The sequence below is a fragment of the Leishmania mexicana genome, chromosome 31 (genome assembly GCF_000234665.1).
Source record: "Leishmania mexicana MHOM/GT/2001/U1103 complete genome, chromosome 31".
In the NCBI taxonomy this organism is placed as follows: domain Eukaryota; phylum Euglenozoa; class Kinetoplastea; order Trypanosomatida; family Trypanosomatidae; genus Leishmania; species Leishmania mexicana.
In genome coordinates this window covers 1,189,821-1,207,710 of record NC_018335.1, presented here as the reverse complement: position 1 = coordinate 1,207,710, position 17,890 = coordinate 1,189,821, and the positions used below count along the sequence as shown (strand labels likewise).

The following is a 17,890-nucleotide window of genomic DNA, read 5'->3' as shown; positions in this document are numbered from 1 at the left end:
GCATTGCTGCAGCGCGTGTGCACGGCTGCCTCGCAGCCCGCGATGCGCCTCTGACGGGCCGGGGCTTAACGTATGTGTTATAGCAACATGGACACGGTGAGGGAAAACAAAGTCATCGTGCGGAAGAGGGCAAGGTGAAGTGGGTGAGAAAGGATAAGGCAACGGAGACGATGCCAGTCTCGGTAAGAAACCGCACAGCGACAAGAGTGCGTGTGTGTGTGTGTGTGTATGTGCGTTTCATGCGCAACTTCGTCACACAAGCACCGCCATCATCATTGCCCGCCTGCATTACAGCGTCGGTGAGCATTTTACGTGGATTCGAATGCATGCCATGCGGTCGAGCGTGCTTCCGCCGCTGCTGAGTGCCCTTCGACCCCTCCTTCACCGCCCAATGCGGCGCACCCACTTTTATGAGTAGACCATGACAGTTAGAGAGAGACACGCACACGCTCACGACAAGAGATACACAAACGGAAGAGAAAGAAGAAGCCTGGCAATCTGTGAATAAGCTGAGTCACGACGGCAAAGATTACGTCGATGATGATGATGATGAGAAGGGGGGCAATCTGAGATAGAGAGCGAGTAAAAAGAAGATATATATATATATATATCGAGAACGACAACATAAGGAGCGAAAAGATAAAAGGGATGCGGTGGAAGCGGCACTCATGAGTCGGCATTGGGGGAGGGGGGGACCTCGCTCTCCCTCCTCCTGTCACACACACACACAAGGAAGACGAAATAGCAAGCGCTGCACAGAAGCCATTCGTTCCAGTCACCCATCAGGCAGCGTGGCTCACCTCCACCATCGTCCCTCGCACCGCGACACACACGCACATGAGCAGGACGAGATCGGCAATCTAAAGAGGCGTGCACATGCAAAGAGAGAGAGATCCCCACCTGCGTAGGGAGAGGAACGGGAGGGGGCCAATCCGAAGTGCACCCTTGATGAACTGCTGTGGCACCTGCGTGACCACAGCGAGTCGTTCTTGCTAGTGTGGGTCAACCTCCAAGCACCGCTTTGCTCCCTCTCCTTCCATCACCAACACCACCAACACTTCCTCGCACTCAGCCAACAACGATAACAAAAAGAGTGCTGTATGGGTAAGCGGGTGGGGCGCGCGCCCGGCAGCGAGAGACCCCGCACCCCCGCTCAACCGTGTGTGGCAGTGGACTTCACGTCCTTCGCGTACGCGTCTTCGGGTGCGGCACCGCCGGTAGCCTGATACTGCTCGCTCAGCTGCTGGTGCCACATAGAAGCGTACAGCCCGCCCTTGTCCAGCAGCTCCGCATGGGTGCCTTGCTCTGCAAGGCCACCTTTGCCGTCGAGTACAAAGATAATGTCGGCTTCCTTCACAGTGGTAAGGCGGTGTGCGACGAGGACGATTGTGCGCCGCCGCGTCCGCTCAGTAGCGTTCTTGAGCGTCTCCATCACGTTCAGCTCGGTCATGCTGTCGAGCGCGGAGGTGGCCTCGTCGGCGAGTAGGATAGGAGGGTCCCTCAGCAGCACGCGCGCGATGGAAATGCGCTGCTTCTCGCCGCCGCTCAGCCTGAGGCCCCGCTCACCGACAGATGTGTTGTAGCCTTCGCTCATGCGCGCTATGGTGTCGTGCAGGCTTGCAGCCCTCGCTGCCGCCCCCACCTCGGCATCCGTCGCGTCCATGCGGCCATACCGGATGTTGTACCAAACTGACTCGTTGAAGAGCACCGTATCTTGTGGGATGACCCCGATGCACTTGCGCACGCTCTCCATGCGCAGTTTGTCGAGGGGCTGCCCGTCCAGCAGCACTTGCCCAGAAGTGGGGTCGTAGAAGCGGAAGAGGAGGCGGAAGATGGTGCTCTTGCCGCTGCCCGAAGGACCGACAAAGGCCACCGTCTTACCCCCTGGAATCGTGAGACTGAGGTTGCGCAGGACGAGGCGGTTGAGCTCCTTCTTGTACTCAAAGGTGACCTCGCGCAGCTCGATGGTGCCGTCGATGTACTTGTATTCCTTCGCGTCCGCTTTGTCTTTCACGCTCGACTTTTGGTCTAGCAGGGCTATCATTGCCTGCATGTTCTGCGTGCTGGACTGAACCTCGCGGTAAATCATGCCAAGGTAGCTCAGCGGCATATAGAGCTGCATCAGGAGCGCGTCCACCAGCACTAAGTCGCCAACCGTCATCGCCCCCGTCAGCACACCACACGTGGCGAGGTACAGACTCAGTACACTGGCCACCACGAAAATGAACTGCTGCCCAAAGTTCAGCAGCGCCATCGTCTGATCAAGAATCACAAGCTTCTTGTTCATGTTCTCTGTTTCCTTGCGAATACGCTCGGCCTCGTACTTCTCTGAGCCGAAGTACTTGATCGTCTCGTAGTTGAGCAGCGAGTCCACAATGAGCCCGCCGACACGGCTCTCAAGGGCGTTGTAGCGCGTGCGGAACTTCGAGCGCCAGTTCGTCACCGAAAACGTCCATGCGACGTAGGAGAAGACCGCGATGAGTGCAATGCCGATGAACTGCGGGCCAGCCTGGCTATTGAGGGCATAGCATACAAGCCCCATCTCGAAGATTGTCGGAGCAATCATGAAGAGCAGCACGTACGCCAATGACCAGAACGCACGGCTACCGCGGTCGAGGTCTTTGCTCAGGACGCCGGTCTCGCGGCTGAGGTGATAGTCGAAGTCGAGCTGGTGCAGCTTGTTGAACATCTCCATCGACAGCTTCGTGGAGGCGTGCCCGCCGACCGGGGCGAATAGCACCGTCTTGAGCTCCTCGGAGATGAAGGTCGTGATGCGGCAGATGCCGTACGCCACAACACACCCGAACACGCCTACCGTGAGCGGCCCGGCCACCGTCACAGCCTCCGCTGTTGCCGTGGCGGGGGCCAGCAAGTCCACGATCGTCTTGAACCAGAAAGGAACCGCCACCCTCAGCACCTTGGCCACCAGCACACACACCACACTGGTGGCCACGAGCATCTTGATCTTTGGCTCGCCATGGGGCCAGAGGTAGGTCCACATCTTCCACAGAACGCGGCCGACGGGGATGTCGGACGCATTCTCCGAGATTTGAATCCCGTCCAGGCGAGGTGGCGTGGTGATGCTCACCGTAGGTTTTTCCTTCTTGCCCGATGTCTCCGGCTCTGCCGTGGCGTCGCCTGTGCTCGTCTTCTGCGCCTCGTTGAATGGCAAGGCATCTCCTGGCGGGGCAGGCTGATGTGCTGGTGGCAGCGGGTGATGTGGGCTCCTCTGGACCTCCTGCCCTGCCACCGCCACCTGCTCGCCCATGCCCAGGCAATGAGTCACCGCCGCCTCGTCTCCGGAGAGGCGAGTAAATGTGCCAGCTGAGCCACCGCCGCTGCTACTGCTGCCCCTCTCCTTGTTCTGTGCCCCTCCAGCTGTCTCGCTCTTGCTGCCGCTGCCGCTGCGGCTCTTTGCGACAACCTCCCCCTCACTGCTGGCGGAGCCAGCGCCATCGCCACCCGTTCGCGCAGCTGACGCGTCACTTGGCAGCCCTGTCTCTTCTTGTAAATCGTCGATACAGGAGGCGCCACATGTGCGCTCCTGAAACTTCGTCTTTTTCTGGTCCTCTGAGGGCGGGGTGGAGCTTGGAGTGCACAGCAGCCAGGATATACACACAAGCGTGCGTGCTTGCGTCGACCAAGCGCTAGAGCCCGGCGGCTCCGACGGCTTGAGCGACGGATGCGTGCCGATACCTTGCCGCCTCGCAAGTGCTCCTCGACGGCTGCGCAGCGCAGCAGCCGCGAAAGGCCCGTACAGTGTGGTCGCTCGTGCGACAGCACCCTCGTACAGGCCAGCGCCGCGTAGCAACGGAGTCCCTCGCCGTAGCATGGTGCAATCAGCCGTCGAATTACGGAAGTAGTAGCAGAGAGAGAAGGAGCTGGGAAGCGGACTGGCAGAAAGAGGTGCGTTGGACAGCAAGTGGGTCCACAAATAACACGGCAGTGCCGGCGGGAGAAGAGCAGCACCGCCCAAAGTCTGTCCAAGTCCCTCTGCTCTCCTCTCCTACGCGGCAGAGATGTGCCGAGAGCCCGAGAAGGAGAGAGACGGTGAAAGGAGCACACGCCTCTTGTGACGCCACTGCGACACCCCGGTGCAGTTTCCCGCACAGAGAAGTGGGACGCGTACACGTGAGTGAAACCGTTTTTTATTATTATTTTGCGCACTGGACGCTACCCGCAGTGGTGGGTGTGGGTGTGTGCTTGCGTGCGCAAGAATTAGAGCAAGCCGACCGACGGGTGTGGGATGGGGTGGAAGGGCATGTTGGAGGTCATTAAGAGAAGGAAGGCGGGGAGGGGGAGTGTTCACAAGACAGAGAGAGGTGATTAGGCGTACGTGCCGCCACATCAGCGTACACGAGAATGAAAAGAGAGAAACCAACGAGCAGGGCGATGGGAAAGAGGAGGCGAGGAGGGCGTGAGGGAGCTAGGGAGGGAGAAGCGGGTGACCATGTCTGCCTGCGCGGCCGATCATGGGCACAGGCGTGCACCCCTTGACGACCTTGCAGGAGAGTGCCACGTGCGGCATCGAAGCCCCGATGCGCTTCAGCTTTATCGTGTCTCTCATTTGGTTTCCCCTTTGCAGAGGCCCCACGCAGAACGGAGAAACAGACAACGTACAGAAAGCGGGCAACGGGGGAAGGGGGGGTTAAGCGCGCGGTTGTCTATGGAGTAAGGAATGGCGCCTCTGTGAGATGCCCGTACCGCGGGGCGTCGACGTATTTGAGTATCGAGTTCGAGTGCCGATCGCGTAGATGCTGCCAAGCCCACGGAGCCAAAACGGATCGGTAAGGGAGAGACAGCGACAGGTGAATAAGGCCACACCAAAGCAAGGCAACCAATGCCAAAGCCACGAAGCAGAGCGCTTCCGCCGGCACACGTCATCGACGTAAAGAGTGATTGTCGGAAAAGAAAAAGAAACCGCGTTACGCGCGGCACACATCGATTAAACCCGCCATCGCCCAGCGCTTACGACGTCAAGCATGAGCCCTCCGGTTGGGTAAGCGAGGTACTTCAGTGAGCCTGCGACACGGTCGCCGAGCCCAGGCCGCCGTATCGGCCGCTGCCGTGGCCCATCTGTGTAAAAGATGTCGGGCCACTGCCGCCTGGTCGGCGCCGACGAGGAATGCGAAACAGACTCGGCACAATCATCGACTCAATGGAGTCGACCGTCTCTCCCTGGGCGATGCGCGCACAGCAGGCCTCGAGGAAATCGATCTCGAAGCGGCTCAGCGGAAACGACGAAGTCCACACATCCGCTGGTGCTCGATACTGCTGCTGCTGCCGCTCCGCGACGGAGGCGTACTCCATCACTTCGAACAGGCTGCGGTAGAAGCCGGCGCGATATAGGTATGGCGCAAGGATGTCGACACCTTGCAGCACCAGCGTGCCATCCGGGACCAGCTCCATCGACACATTAGATGACGCCTCGAAGCGGCGGACAAGGTTCCAGTCGCCCTTTGCGTCGTGCCCACATTGCTGACACCCTTGCACCAAGCCATCTTCCGTCTTCACCCGCGGCGCCCCGCATCGGGTGCAGTGTAGCGCCCACAGCCGGATTTGACTAGGCAGCGCCTGCAATCCGTCGTGTCGTCCCTCAACAAAGTGCACGACAACGACACCTCCATCCTCTTGAGAACCAGGGACAGAAGGCGACGCCTCCGCTGCTGCCTCGGCCTCAGCGGCCAGTATGGCAGCCTTCTCTGTTTTGACCTGCGCCAGTGGGGGTGAACCGGCTCGGTGGTCCCCGCCGGTGCTCGGCACACCAAAGCTCGCTTCTGGGGCCGCAGGCGATTCCATGCGAGGGCGACGCGAGCCGACCGGGAAAAGCGAGGCGGATGTGCTGGTGGAAGCGTTCGACGTGGTGAGAGGATGCCTCTGCACCACAACGTCATCGTCGCCGTCCACCACGTCCCCAAAGTAGTTCTCGTAGTCCCCTTGTGTCGCGTCCACCACCTCCATAATCATCTGCTCTTTGCGCCGCTCTCGGGTGGTGTCACCATTGCGAAAGGCGCCGTCCGGTTCGAACACCACCATATGTGTACCCGCTGGCATCTGATCAATGACATTCTTCATCCAGAGGTCCACCTCTAGCGAGGAGGAGGTGACGCGGCGCTCGCACACCGGGCACGGCCCGACCGGGTCACGCATGGAGCGACACTTGTTCAGCATCACAATCCACGAGTCCAAGTCGCAGCACTGCAGGTGGTTGCACTCATTGCTGCGCACGGGATAGCGTATAGGGAGGCGAGAGTAAGGGCACAGCAGCGAAAACTCTACGGAGGCAACCATGAGCTCGTCCTCCTCGTCATCCTCCACGTTAGGCGTGTGCTGCGACTTCGATCGCCGGGCATCCGTTGGTGATGCGCCGCACTCACCCGTCATCACGCAAGACGCGCGGGACGCTCGCCGACGCGATGCCCTATCCTCCCCAAACGCCACACACAGCGCGCGCTGTCGATGAGCGTGCAGCTTCCCTGCTGACTCGCGACTCCCCTCTCGCGACGCGTCAAGGTCGTTGATGATACGGCTCCGCACCTCTTGCAGCGTGCTGGAGACGTCTCTGGCTGTAATGCTGTGCTGCTGCTGCTCATAGTGTTCGCCGTCGCCGCTTTGGGGAGAAGAGCTCAACTGCCCCGATGTAGAGGAAGACCAGTGCTGCTGTTGCCGCTGCGGCTGTTGGTGGTGCTGCAGCTGGCGAGTCGCAGCAGCGCGGTGCCCGCTAGAGGGAAGGTCATGACTCGCACGCGGGAAGCCAGGGAGCGGCGCCGGCGGTGCATCCGAGAAAGAGCCGACGCGGTAACCACCACCACTGTTGCGGTGGGCGCTGGCAGCGTCAAAGAAATTCGCGATCGTAAAGGGCTCTCGCGGGCGTGGTGCGTCGGCCGCTATAGACGCAGACGGATAGGACGACAGTGATGGTGGCAGTGGTCGGTGGCGTCCGCTGCTTGCTTTCGGCGGCATGCAGCCAGTGGTGACCTCTCTTCTCTCTCTGAAGTGGTACACTTTCCGTCAAGTAAATGCCGTATCTGAGCCGCAACTCAGCTGACGGGAAGTGACTGCTGCTCACGTACACCACCTCGGACTGTGTGTGTGTGTGTGTGTGTGTGTGTGTCTGTGTGCGCGTAGCGGTCAGACAAGGAGAGAGAGTGATGTCTGAAAGACAGTGGATAAACCTGTTGCAGACACAGCCCAATGGCAAGTGTCTGTGCCGAAGTGCTGCCACGGCAGGCAACCCGGAGCGTGTCTATGATACGTGACCACTCACCTTTGTTGGCAGAGATGGTGCTTGCTTCATGCGAAAAAAAAAAACCTCTATGGAAGCGCGCTTGTGATGGAAAGGACGCAGCCGACAGAAAAGAAAAGAGCCTGTGCGTATGTGTGTGGTGGGGGACGGGGAGGGGTGCCGTGTGCACGTTGCCTCCGTGTTGTTGAGTGTGGGGGAGGGAGGCGAGGAGAGAATAACACCCTGTGGTACCCGAAGGAAGCGGAAGCCTCTCGCTTCCTCACGAGTTCCCCTCTCCCTTTTCAGATAGAGGGGGGTGGAAGGCCCAGCGAAAGAAAAAGGCAATGTGTGGTGCACCACTTCTGCGCACCCTTCCTCACCTCATGTGAAGAACACGAGATGCGCGTAGTGATGTTTAGCCGAAGAACTCGTTGACCTTTCTTTGTTTTTATTTTTTCTCTTCGCGGTGTGTATGCCTGTGTATGCGTGTGCGTGCGTGCGTACACGCTGTGCATCGCGCGGCCTTCCTTTTCTACGCAAGAGGCGCACAAGGGCGAGATGAGGTGTGACAAGCACACAGGGGAAAAATACGTGTGCGCGTGTGTAATAGGGACAGGAGGATGCGGAGACGGAGGGAAGGGAATGAGGTGTGGAGGAGTGGAAAGGAGAACGAGAGAGAGAGACAACGTTGAGGGACAGGTATACGCAAGTGGGGGTGAGATCCACACAAGACTCGAAGGCATACGTGCGTGTCTGCGTGCGCATGACCCACCTCACGAGAGCGAGCCTCGTCTCGTGTTATCGTTTTTCCCGTCAATGCACCTCCCTGTCTTGCCTGTCTTTTGCTGCTGCCGCTGTAAATAACAGGGACGATGAGAAAGGGACTCTGTGTGTGTGTGCGCGCGATAGGGTGTATACGGCGCGGGTGGCCTGGTCGGTGTTTGTGGTCAGTAGACGGCGAGGGAGAGAGAGCGGCGCAGGAGAGTCGCTATTTTCGCCATCGATGTGAGCCGGGGGACTCTTCCTCTTCACGCGGTGCCTGCGGCACATACAGGCTCACAGCCTGACGAGAGGAACCGAGGAGGAGGACTTCTGGCGTTGAGTACCTCAGTCGTACCGCAGCGCGTACACCCAACGCGCACGCTGGCACGCGTACACGAGAAGTCCCACCGACCAGAGCGCGTACAGAAAGTTTATCATTGACGGCGCAAGTAGCTGAGGGGTCCGTATGGCGTGGAGAACGTACTGCGCGGACGCGGACGTAGATGCAGCGCACATATATACGTTGGACAGCTTTGCGTCGTACGGATACATGACGACAGCCGCGCCGCCGATGCATGTGTTGATGGCGCCGGTTAAAAGCATGACCCGACGTCGGCTGCCGTACCAGCACCCAATCGAGCCGCAGGCGTTCAGGACAGAGAACGCGCCCGCGCCGACTGCAAAGGGGACGTAGATCATGTTCTGGCGATGTGGCTCCAAAGATGCACGTGTGTGGTGATGCCTCGCGTTTGATGCAGTGAGAGCGTGCCAAAGAGAAGGGGAAAAGGGGGTGTGAAGAAACCAAATAAACCGAAGGAGAAACGAGAGAGAACGTCGATGCTGTGCGCGTGAGAGAAAGAGAGACGCCCCAGTGTGGTCAGAGCGGCCCTCCCCCCTCCCCTCCCTTTCCCAGAGCACCTACGCAGCACCAGCGACCGCACTCCCCTCGTAGCCGTCAAGTGAACTGGAACAACAGAATGAGTAGAGCCGCTCTGTGATGTGGCGCGAAGAGAACGAGGCGTGACGGCAGCAGAGCGAAGCGGCTTGAGGGAGAATGGCGTCAGGGCAACGCGCTCGCAAGACAAGCGAATCAACGCACTTTATGGCGCGAAGCGCGCAGAGCCATGTGAAGGGCTGGAGAAGGCAAGAATAAGGAGAGAAGAAAAGGAGCAGATGGTCGAGTGGAGACATCAGAGAAAGAGAGAGAGAGAGACAGCACTGCATCACCGCGCTTGGATGAGCGGGCGCGGATCGTCTCACTGTTTCACCCAATCAACAGAGCTGGACTCGCAGCTTTGAAAACAAAAAAAGGAAGACTCTGCGCCATCCCTCCCCGCACGTTTTCTACCAGGAGCGTGCATCAGCTCACACACTTTTCGCCTAGAACTCTATGCTTCAGCAGTGCGCGCGTCCTCGCACAAGTCACGAGCTTGTGTTCGCATGTGCTTCCGTGGAGACCCGTATCCAAGTCTTCTTCCCCCCTCCTCCTCCTCCCACAAACACACACACACACTTCACGCAGAAGCTTGGCTGACGTCAGAGTAATGTGTGAGGGCAAGTACGAAAACGGAGGAAAACGAACAAATTTATGTGAGAGAGAAACGAAGGTGCGCTCCCCCCCCACTCCCGCCACAAACCCGCACACACGTGAAAGAGAAGGGAGGCGCCGCGCTAGTGCCGCGGAGAGGGAGCGATACCAGGTGAGCGCGGGCGGGGGAGGAGTCAAGATCGGATGCGGCGCATGCGCCCATGTGCATCAGATGAGCTGCCCTGGAAGACGGAAAGAAAGGAAGCCACCCACAAAAACGGTGCTGCACGCGCATGCGTACGCGTCCCGGCTGCAGCACTCACGACTCTACTATGTGCGCTTTTTCGTGTCCAGCAGCGGCGCTTCGCTGTGGCCGCCGATCGAGGAGAGCAAGGAGCGCAGCGACAAGCGGCCAGTCCAGGAGTGCGTCACTGCCTCCGGGGACTCTGCCAAGGTGAAGCTTGCGGTGGGTGTGGCGAAGGCTGCCTCGTCTAATGCACCCCCGAGACTTCTCCCGCCGTCAGAACTCCGTCGCCGGTGGCTACCTCTGCTGCCCAGAGAGCTGTCGCTGTTCGCCTCAGTGTCGCTCGGTGAGCAAGCCTCGTAGAAGACGAGGGAGCGGCTGGGGCTCCGTATGAAGGGAGAAAGGCCCTGATCGTCCTCGCCAGCCTTTGTCGCCAGCGAATGTCGCTCAGCCGAAACAGCGTTCCCTTTCACCGGGCTCCCGCGCTGACGCTGGCGAGTGGACAGCGACCGCCGCCTGATAGTCGAGCCAATGAACACCTCCTTCTCCTCGTCCGCCCCCTTGGTTTCTCTCTCCTCCGACCCCGCCACACCACCGTCCTCGCTTCCCTCCTCGTTGGAGTGCCAATGTCCCTGCATCGATGCCCTCTCCTCCTCCCTTAGATGCATAAGGAGGGTGCTGCGCCGATACGTGGCGCTCGTGCTGCTCTGGGACGAACGCCGGCTGCCGCGCGGCGATCGGCTTCCGGGGCTGGCGCCGTTGTCGCTCTGCGAGGACCGCAGAAGCAGGACAGGGGCCACGACGTCGTAGCAGGCGCACGCCTGCCCAAACAGCAGATTGCACCGGTGCCCCTGTGTCACAATGACGTGGAAGGCCAAGAGCACCACTTTGGCAAAGAGCGACTCCGTTCCATCACGCCAGCTCGTCTCTTCCACAGCCCGCCGCGCAAAGCAGAAGTACGGGGCAGCCGCCACCACCTCCGCTCGCGTTAGATCTCGAGCGAGTACCGGCACATCGAAGGCACCATCCCCGGCAGCTGCTGAACCGCTTCCCAGTGCCCCAGGCAGCCGGGAAGCTCGGCTGTCCGCTTGCGAGCGCTGCCGCTGCTCCTGTTGCTGCTGACGTCCCCATGCAGCACTGCTGCGCCGCCCAGTCGTGAGCTGTGGAGCCTCGAAGACCTCCGGCAGCAACCGATCCGCTAGGAAGCCGAACCAGCGCCGTATCGACTTGGCATTTGCCTGGGCGTGAATCGTGTATTGCAGCAAATTGGTTAGCAACGGCAGCAGACCGGCTTCATCTCCGGGTAGGAGCTGCTGCAGCACGCGACGGCCGCGTTCGTTGTCAAGCTGGTCTCCCTCCGCGGCATCCTTTCTCACACTCTTTTGAGGCGACACGAGGCGAGAGCACGACACTCTTCGCGACGAGGGCGGCGTCCTTTGGCCGCTGGGGACTGGAGCGGCAGACATAGACTCCATCATATCAATTAGCACATCCATGGCGTGCACCACCATGGCGTAAAAGGCGCCGCTGTATGCTGCGCACTGCAGCATGCAATCCGCCGCGTAGAGCTGCAACGACGACAACTCCGCGTACCGCGCATGGGTCTTGGAGACGAAGCAGATAGCCAAGAGATACAAACATATCTCATGCAGCGCAGCATCACGGGAGGCCCACGTGGTGGAACGCACTACCCCCGACGCAGACGAAGTCGACGAGCGAGACGGGGACTCTTCTCCGCCCTCTGGCGGCCGCAAATCCGGGCATGTGAGCAGCATCAATATATCGACGCACTGACCAATGCGCTCCACCGGGGTAGGGTCGCTGTCCAACAGTCGCTCCAAGGATGTAGAAGCCCTCGCGATCGTCATCGCGCGGCGCTCCTTGCCGGCAGGCGAGACAGAATCGAGCGATCCTCGACGACTCGCCGACCTGGACGCGCCGGCGCGAGATCGCTGGTGCACAGGTGAGCCGCCGTACACTACGCTCTGGCGCGGCCGCTTTGTAGAGCTGTGTGCCGGTGTCGCGGTGGCGGTGTCGGGCGCGAGAACAGCTTCCATCGCTGCAGCCATTTCTGCCGCCAGCCGCTCCACAACCCCCTCTGACGCCATCTTGTCCAGTAGCCTCGCCCGCAACTTCGAGCTTCCAAAGGCGGACATGTTAGCCAGACCGCACAAGCCTCGTAGCGGTGCCATTCGCATCATGTTCGCGAACCCAGAGCGGCTCGCCACAACATCCGCAATGATACGCTGCTTCTTCTCGTACACAGCCATCTGCAGGCCGTCGTAGCGCGCCGAGCACACCGCCGGGGGCAGCGCAGCATCTAACAGGAACTCGACCAAGTAGCATTCGCGCAGGTAGTCTGCGACGCGTCCTTCGATGCCGCAGCTGCGCCACAAGCTCTCCAGTTTTTTCATCTCGGCGTGCAGGTTTCGGTTACCGACTACGATGTCCGCGGCTGAGCCTGGGCCGTCACCGTACGGCACGTCATCCTCCTCCTCCAGGCGCCGCGCAGCGCAGGTAACAAAGGCGAGCAGTAGAAGTGTACGCGAGTTCGTGGAGACGCTCTGGCAAAGGTTCACCGACGTATTCGCGTACACGAGCAGCGTTCGAATGCACTCGTCCAGCTGCAGCGCCAGCCGCCTGTCCGGTCGCTGTGTCGGCGCAGGCGCGGAGGCTGAGAACAGGGCTTGGCACGTCAAGTGGGGCTTACTGTGAGAGCTGGCTAGAGGCACGGAGCCGGGTCTGCGGCTCCAACCTTCTGGTGGTGGTGTGGAGGAGCCAGTGCTGCTAGCGCCTGCCAAGTATGGATCTCCGTTCATGTGCGTCGCCAGGTAGCCTGGATCTCTCCACACGAGTGCGTAGGCTTGTCGGACAAGTTTGAGCGCGTCGGTGGACACCCGCTTGCTCTTTGAGAGCAACTTTGCCTCGAAGATGTTCACGGCTGTGAGAAACAGAGGCGCAGAGAGTGGCACGTCTAGGTCGATGATGCTGGCAGAGGCGAAGGTCGGTGAACCTGTTGTGGTGGAAGACGCGGCAGGGACCTTTCTGCTCTTGGCCATCGACAGAGAGGAGCTGCCGCCCTTGAGGGTCCCATCCAGCGTCGCCTCCTCGTTGTCGGCGCGAGACGGCGAGTGCCGCGGCGACGTGGCAGCGGACGAGTGAGGTGAGCCGCCACCGACACAGCTGCTACTGCTGCCCTCTGGGGGGAAGGAAATGACCGTCACATCCTCCTCGGTGAAGAGAGGCTGGTGCTGGCGTAGCTTGTCCAGAAACCGCTGCAAGCCCACCCGCAGATCATCCTCCTCTGCCGCAGAGATGCCGATCTGACTGCGCGCGCGGGACCGCGATACCGTGCGCTGTCTCATCACTCGCCGATCATGAACTCCGCGCACAAACGGAAAAGGGAAAAGCGGCGGGAAAGGATAGAGAGGCAACAACAAAGACTGTACGAGTGCAGCGGTTCTTCACTCGTGCAGTGCCGCACACCGAGATCCTCCCCGAGACGAGAGAGTACAAACCACTTCTCAAAAGAGAAGAGAGCCGGATCTCGCCGAAGCACCGTGGGACGTGCGACTGGAGGATGCAACGAGCGGCAGCGGAGGAAGAGACGGGGAGCAAGCAGAAGCAGCAGAGGAAGCACACGTATCCACACCCAAAAAGCTCACGATCCGGGGCAGTGCGCACAGAGAGAGAGAAGGACCCGAGGCACAAACAAATGAATGCGCAGAACGAGCGATAAAAAACGGCGCGGCGCGCAGTCAGCAGAGTGGGGCAGGGAAAAAAGGGGGAAAAAGACAAACAGCCAGCACACCGCGAAACAACGGATGCCTGTATGTGTACGTGCGTACGTGTGTGTGTGTGTGTGTGTGTGTGTGTGTCGGGGGGAGGGGGAGGAGGTTTCGCTTGTGAGCTGGGAGTAGTCGTGATGGTGTAAGTAGTGTTTCGGGGGTGACAAAACGGAAACGATGAAGGCAAGGAGCACACACGCACACGCACACACACACAAACACACACTTGTGGGGTGAGTGGATTTGTCGATCTACGAATACTGTGGATGAGCTTTGCGAGGCGTGTATGTAGGTGTGCTTGAATGTGCTGTGTATGTATGTATGTATGTATGCGTGTGTGTGTGTGTGTGCGTGTGCGTGTGCGTGTGTGCTTATCAGACGTTGCCAAGTGTAAAAGGACTCGACGCAGCGGCACAGACGTAGCGGACAACCCCCGCAGAACTACGCCAATAGCGAGAGAGGTGAGAGAGGGAGAGGGAGGGTATACACGTGTGCGTGTGTGTGGAGAGGGGGGGTGGACTAGTACACCGGCTCGGCACATGTCAATCGCGGAGCGAGAAGACAAAGAGCAAAAGAAGAGAGACCGTAAACTCCATTGCTTGGTGCGTTGGGGTGAGCGTGGGGAAGGGGAGCGGGGAGAGGGGAGTGGGGGGAGGGGGTCGAAGATGCACGGGCGTGTGTGGACAGAGAGGCGAGCACTGCCACAAAGAGTGAGGTAAAGAGAGAGGAAACGGCTCTGAACAGTCCAGAGGTCTTCATGATGAGGTAGTAGGCAGTCGTGCGTACAAAGTTGAGTCCCCCGTTCCAACTCGTTCGCATCCACCATACACACAACCGAGGCCACCTCGAGCCCGCCCACTGTAGGATCATTGAATCCATGCGCAGCCACGTGGGCCAATCAGCGTACAGCCCGATCCATATGGAAGCGTGTGACCGCCTTCACTGTGTGTTTGTGTGTGTGTGTGTGTCACTCTGAGTGAAGCACGCACACCTACGCACGTATTTTGCTGCTGAGAGGAGGCGAGGCGGATACGCAAACAGAGAGGGAAAGAGGACAGGATGCAAGGCAGAAAAGGAGTGAGAGAAAGCAAAACGAAAACGCCGCGCCGCTCCCTTTTGAGGAGACACACACACAGGCACCACATACACACATGAATCACACACCGGCACTCCAATGCGCGTGTAGGTGAGTCGGGCCAAAAGAGGAACAGATGGCTCTGCAAAACGTGAAGGAGAGACGGTGCCCCTCAGCCCGCCTTTCAAGCAGAAGCGCAACAATAAATAAATAAAGGTCGTCGACTGCCAACATGAAATTTCCAAACGGCGTCGTGTGGAGTAGGAAGGCGCGCACTCACGGAGCACAAGCGGGGTGCAGTCTCACTTGCTGCCTGCTCCTCGCATAGAGCTGCGCGACGCTCCCACTGCCATATCTTCGTTGTGGCGCCGGTCTCCATGTGCGGGCTTGCTCAACAAGAAGGCGCGCCTTCTCTCTTGTGCAAGGGGGTTGACAGTGTTCAAAAAAACGCTGGACTCGGCTCGTCCTCCAGCATGCGACGGCGGCGCTCCTGCTCCTCGGTGCGCTGCATCCACGAGCGGAACAGCACCGCCTGCACCACCTTGTCCAGCGCGCGCAAGTACTCGACATGGGTTCCCAGGGCCTCTGTCTGGTGGCTGACACTCTCAGAGTCTGGCTCACCCTCCACAGACTCCTCGCGGGCCGGGGAGGGCCCCTTGTATGGGATACCCAGGTAGCGGCACATGTGGAGGCAAGACCGGTGCGAAAGGCAGAAGGCGAGAAGCTCACCAGCTTCGACGAGGAGAGTCTGCGAGAAGCGCGGCGCGCCGAGCGGCCCTACCCCAGAGGAAACGACCTGCTTGCTCTCAAACGTCTGCTTGCAGGTGGGGCACGTGATGCTGACACTGGACGCAACGACGTCCGCCTCGAGCCAGCCTCCGCAGTCCTGGTTGGGGCAGGACACAAACGTGCGGCGCTGCACACCTTTGTACTCTTGAAGAACCCCCGCCAATGCGTCCTCCACCGCCTGCAGCACCTCCTCCGACCCACGCGGCGTGTTCTCTGCAGACAGCACCGACACCGCGTTCGCTCCATCACGGTACACCAGCACCCGGCAGCCACGCCCCATGAGCCACAGCGAGTCTCGCCATCGGTTGTGCTCCTCGTCCGCCTCCCGCAGGCGGAAGCCGTTCAGCAACAAGTCCTCATCGTCCATCCCACCCACCGCAGGTTGGTAAACAGTGACTGGCTTGATGAAGCGGTACATCTTGCACTGAAACCGCCACCAGAGCTCGTCAGGAAGGAGGTTGAACTCCAGCCGCACCCGAACGCCGCGGTGAAACAAAACGGGTGCCAGCTTCTTCAGTGTCTGCGGTGTCTCGAGTGGTGCGAGCGAGGGGACGTAGTAGCGGGTGATTTTCTGCGACTTGATTAACGGGCGACCAACACTAGGGTCCACAGGCACCTCCTCCGCCAGCACCTCGAATTCGTCGGACTCCACCTCCACTGGATAAACGAGCAGCATCGCCTCCAGCAGCTCCAGGCACATGGCTACATCCGCGTCGTCTGGAGGGCGCCGCAGGAAGTCAGAGAGGGGTTTGTGGAAGAGTACACGCGCCAGCGGCCATCGCAAGTAGCCCTTCCGCATCAAGCACATGTCCGCCATCTCAGCATTGCTCACCAGGTACTCGAGGCCGCCAATCATGCTGCGCATGTGCAGTGGGGTGCGCAGGAGGTGAGCATAGGAAAAGAGCGAGGCAGCCATGCGGTTTAGCCAGCGAGGATAGAGAACGATGAGGGAGTTGGCCTCAATGGAGTACTGGTTGAAAAGGTAGATCATGTCCCAGCCGTGCATGAGGCGCGCGACCTGCAGCAGCTCCTCCTCCGACTCGATGCCGACGTTCACCGCCATCTGCACAAACTCGCTCAAGCGCATCAGTAGCTTAACCGGATGGCGTCGTTTTACATCCTCAAGGTTCTCTATCAGCTTGGAGTGGCGTCCGGGCACCACTGCCGCGGGGTACTCGCGGTCTGCGAAGCAGTCCTCCTTCACCAACGCCCCAAGATACTTCAGCAGCCCACTGATCTTCGCTCCAGAGAGGTGCCGCAGCGCGTTTCCAGCGGCGATCATGAGGCGCGTCTTGCACGACACGGCGAAGTTGCCGACAATGACTCGGCGCGCGTAACGCGGCTGCGCGAGGTGCGATGAGATCTGACCTCTTGAGGATGAAGGAGCACCTCCGACTGCCGTGGATGAAGAGGCCAGTGCCGGCGCCCCCAGCGTCGTCGGCGCCGCCGTCGTGTTAGAGGCAGCGATAAGGTCATCAATAAACGAGCGGAGCTTTCCCTCGACCTTGTTGAGGATCATCTCGACACTCCGCTGCCCCTGCACGCGAAGCTCATCGAGGTGGGTGGCCACCAGCACGATGCGGGCGTGTGGGTACTTGGCGAACACCTCCACAATCCACCGCTGCAGCCGCTCCTCCTCGCGCACGTTGATACCGCTGCTCTGGAAGTCCTGCTCCACGGCCGAGAGCTTCCAGACCAGGACAAAGATGGAGCGCTCCGTTAGGAAATACGTGTGCGAGTGGTACGACTCCTGCCCCGCGAAGTCGGAGAGGATTAAGTGAACGAAGTCGCCATCGATCGCCATGGACTTCTCCTGTACCTCGACGCCGCTGGTCGTGCGCACCTCTGGCAGACTCTTGAAGAAGAACGGCTCAGACTCAAAGCACTTGCGCAACGACGTCTTCCCCACCTCCTGGTAGCCTAGCAGGATGATTTTGCGGCGATGCACCTGCTGGTTGCGGAAGCGAAGTCGGGGCACACCCTGCACCAGTTTCATTATCCCGCGCGGGTGCAGAGACTCTGCGGTGGCCGCTGTCACTGAGAACGACGAGCTGTGTGCCACGTCACGAACTGCGTTCTGCAGCACATAGCGAGCCATCAGACTTCGACCCTTTGTCTCCTCACGCATCTGACGGAGAGACTCCTGCAAATCCGAGAGCTGCGGCGCATCACCGCTGGCCCCGGCGTTCCTCTTTGCTGCGGTGTTCCCGGATACCGCAGCGGCAGGAGGCGCAGATTCATACACATCCGGCGCCACTCGCCCGCGAGTGATGGGGAGGTCGTTGGCGGCCCGGGGCTCTCCAGAGGTGTAAAGCACCTTTCCCTGAACGACTGCGTGTGCTCCCTCCTTTCCCGCAACTACCGGCGCCATCACAGCCGACGCGACAACGGCGGCGACGGCCTTTGAGGGGTCAACGTGTGCCGCAGTCTCTGTGGACGACACCACAGGCCTGGCCTCTACTACCTCTGCTCGTGTTGG

At 60.0% G+C, this 17,890-nt stretch overlaps 5 protein-coding genes across 5 annotated transcripts; all 5 read right to left on the bottom strand.

Moving 5' to 3' along the window:
• Positions 1-1,153: 1,153 nt before the first annotated feature.
• LMXM_31_3080 (putative ABC transporter) lies at positions 1,154-3,268 on the bottom strand (the record flags this gene model as incomplete). Its single annotated transcript, XM_003878111.1, has 1 exon — positions 1,154-3,268. The coding sequence occupies one exon, from the start codon at positions 3,266-3,268 to the stop codon at positions 1,154-1,156; it is 2,115 nt and encodes a 704-aa protein (XP_003878160.1).
• Positions 3,269-5,013: 1,745 nt separating this feature from the next.
• LMXM_31_3070 (conserved hypothetical protein) lies at positions 5,014-6,384 on the bottom strand (the record flags this gene model as incomplete). The annotated part of the gene is made up of 1 exon (XM_003878110.1): positions 5,014-6,384. One exon carries the CDS (start codon positions 6,382-6,384, stop codon positions 5,014-5,016), a length of 1,371 nt encoding a protein of 456 aa, XP_003878159.1.
• A 1,948-nt stretch (positions 6,385-8,332) lies between these two features.
• On the bottom strand, positions 8,333-8,686 carry LMXM_31_3065 (conserved hypothetical protein; the record flags this gene model as incomplete). Its single annotated transcript, XM_003878109.1, has 1 exon — positions 8,333-8,686. One exon carries the CDS (start codon positions 8,684-8,686, stop codon positions 8,333-8,335), a length of 354 nt encoding a protein of 117 aa, XP_003878158.1.
• A 1,159-nt stretch (positions 8,687-9,845) lies between these two features.
• On the bottom strand, positions 9,846-13,124 carry LMXM_31_3060 (conserved hypothetical protein; the record flags this gene model as incomplete). The annotated part of the gene is made up of 1 exon (XM_003878108.1): positions 9,846-13,124. The coding sequence occupies one exon, from the start codon at positions 13,122-13,124 to the stop codon at positions 9,846-9,848; it is 3,279 nt and encodes a 1,092-aa protein (XP_003878157.1).
• A 1,937-nt stretch (positions 13,125-15,061) lies between these two features.
• LMXM_31_3050 (conserved hypothetical protein) lies at positions 15,062-17,539 on the bottom strand (the record flags this gene model as incomplete). Its single annotated transcript, XM_003878107.1, has 1 exon — positions 15,062-17,539. The coding sequence occupies one exon, from the start codon at positions 17,537-17,539 to the stop codon at positions 15,062-15,064; it is 2,478 nt and encodes an 825-aa protein (XP_003878156.1).
• Positions 17,540-17,890: the final 351 nt, after the last annotated feature.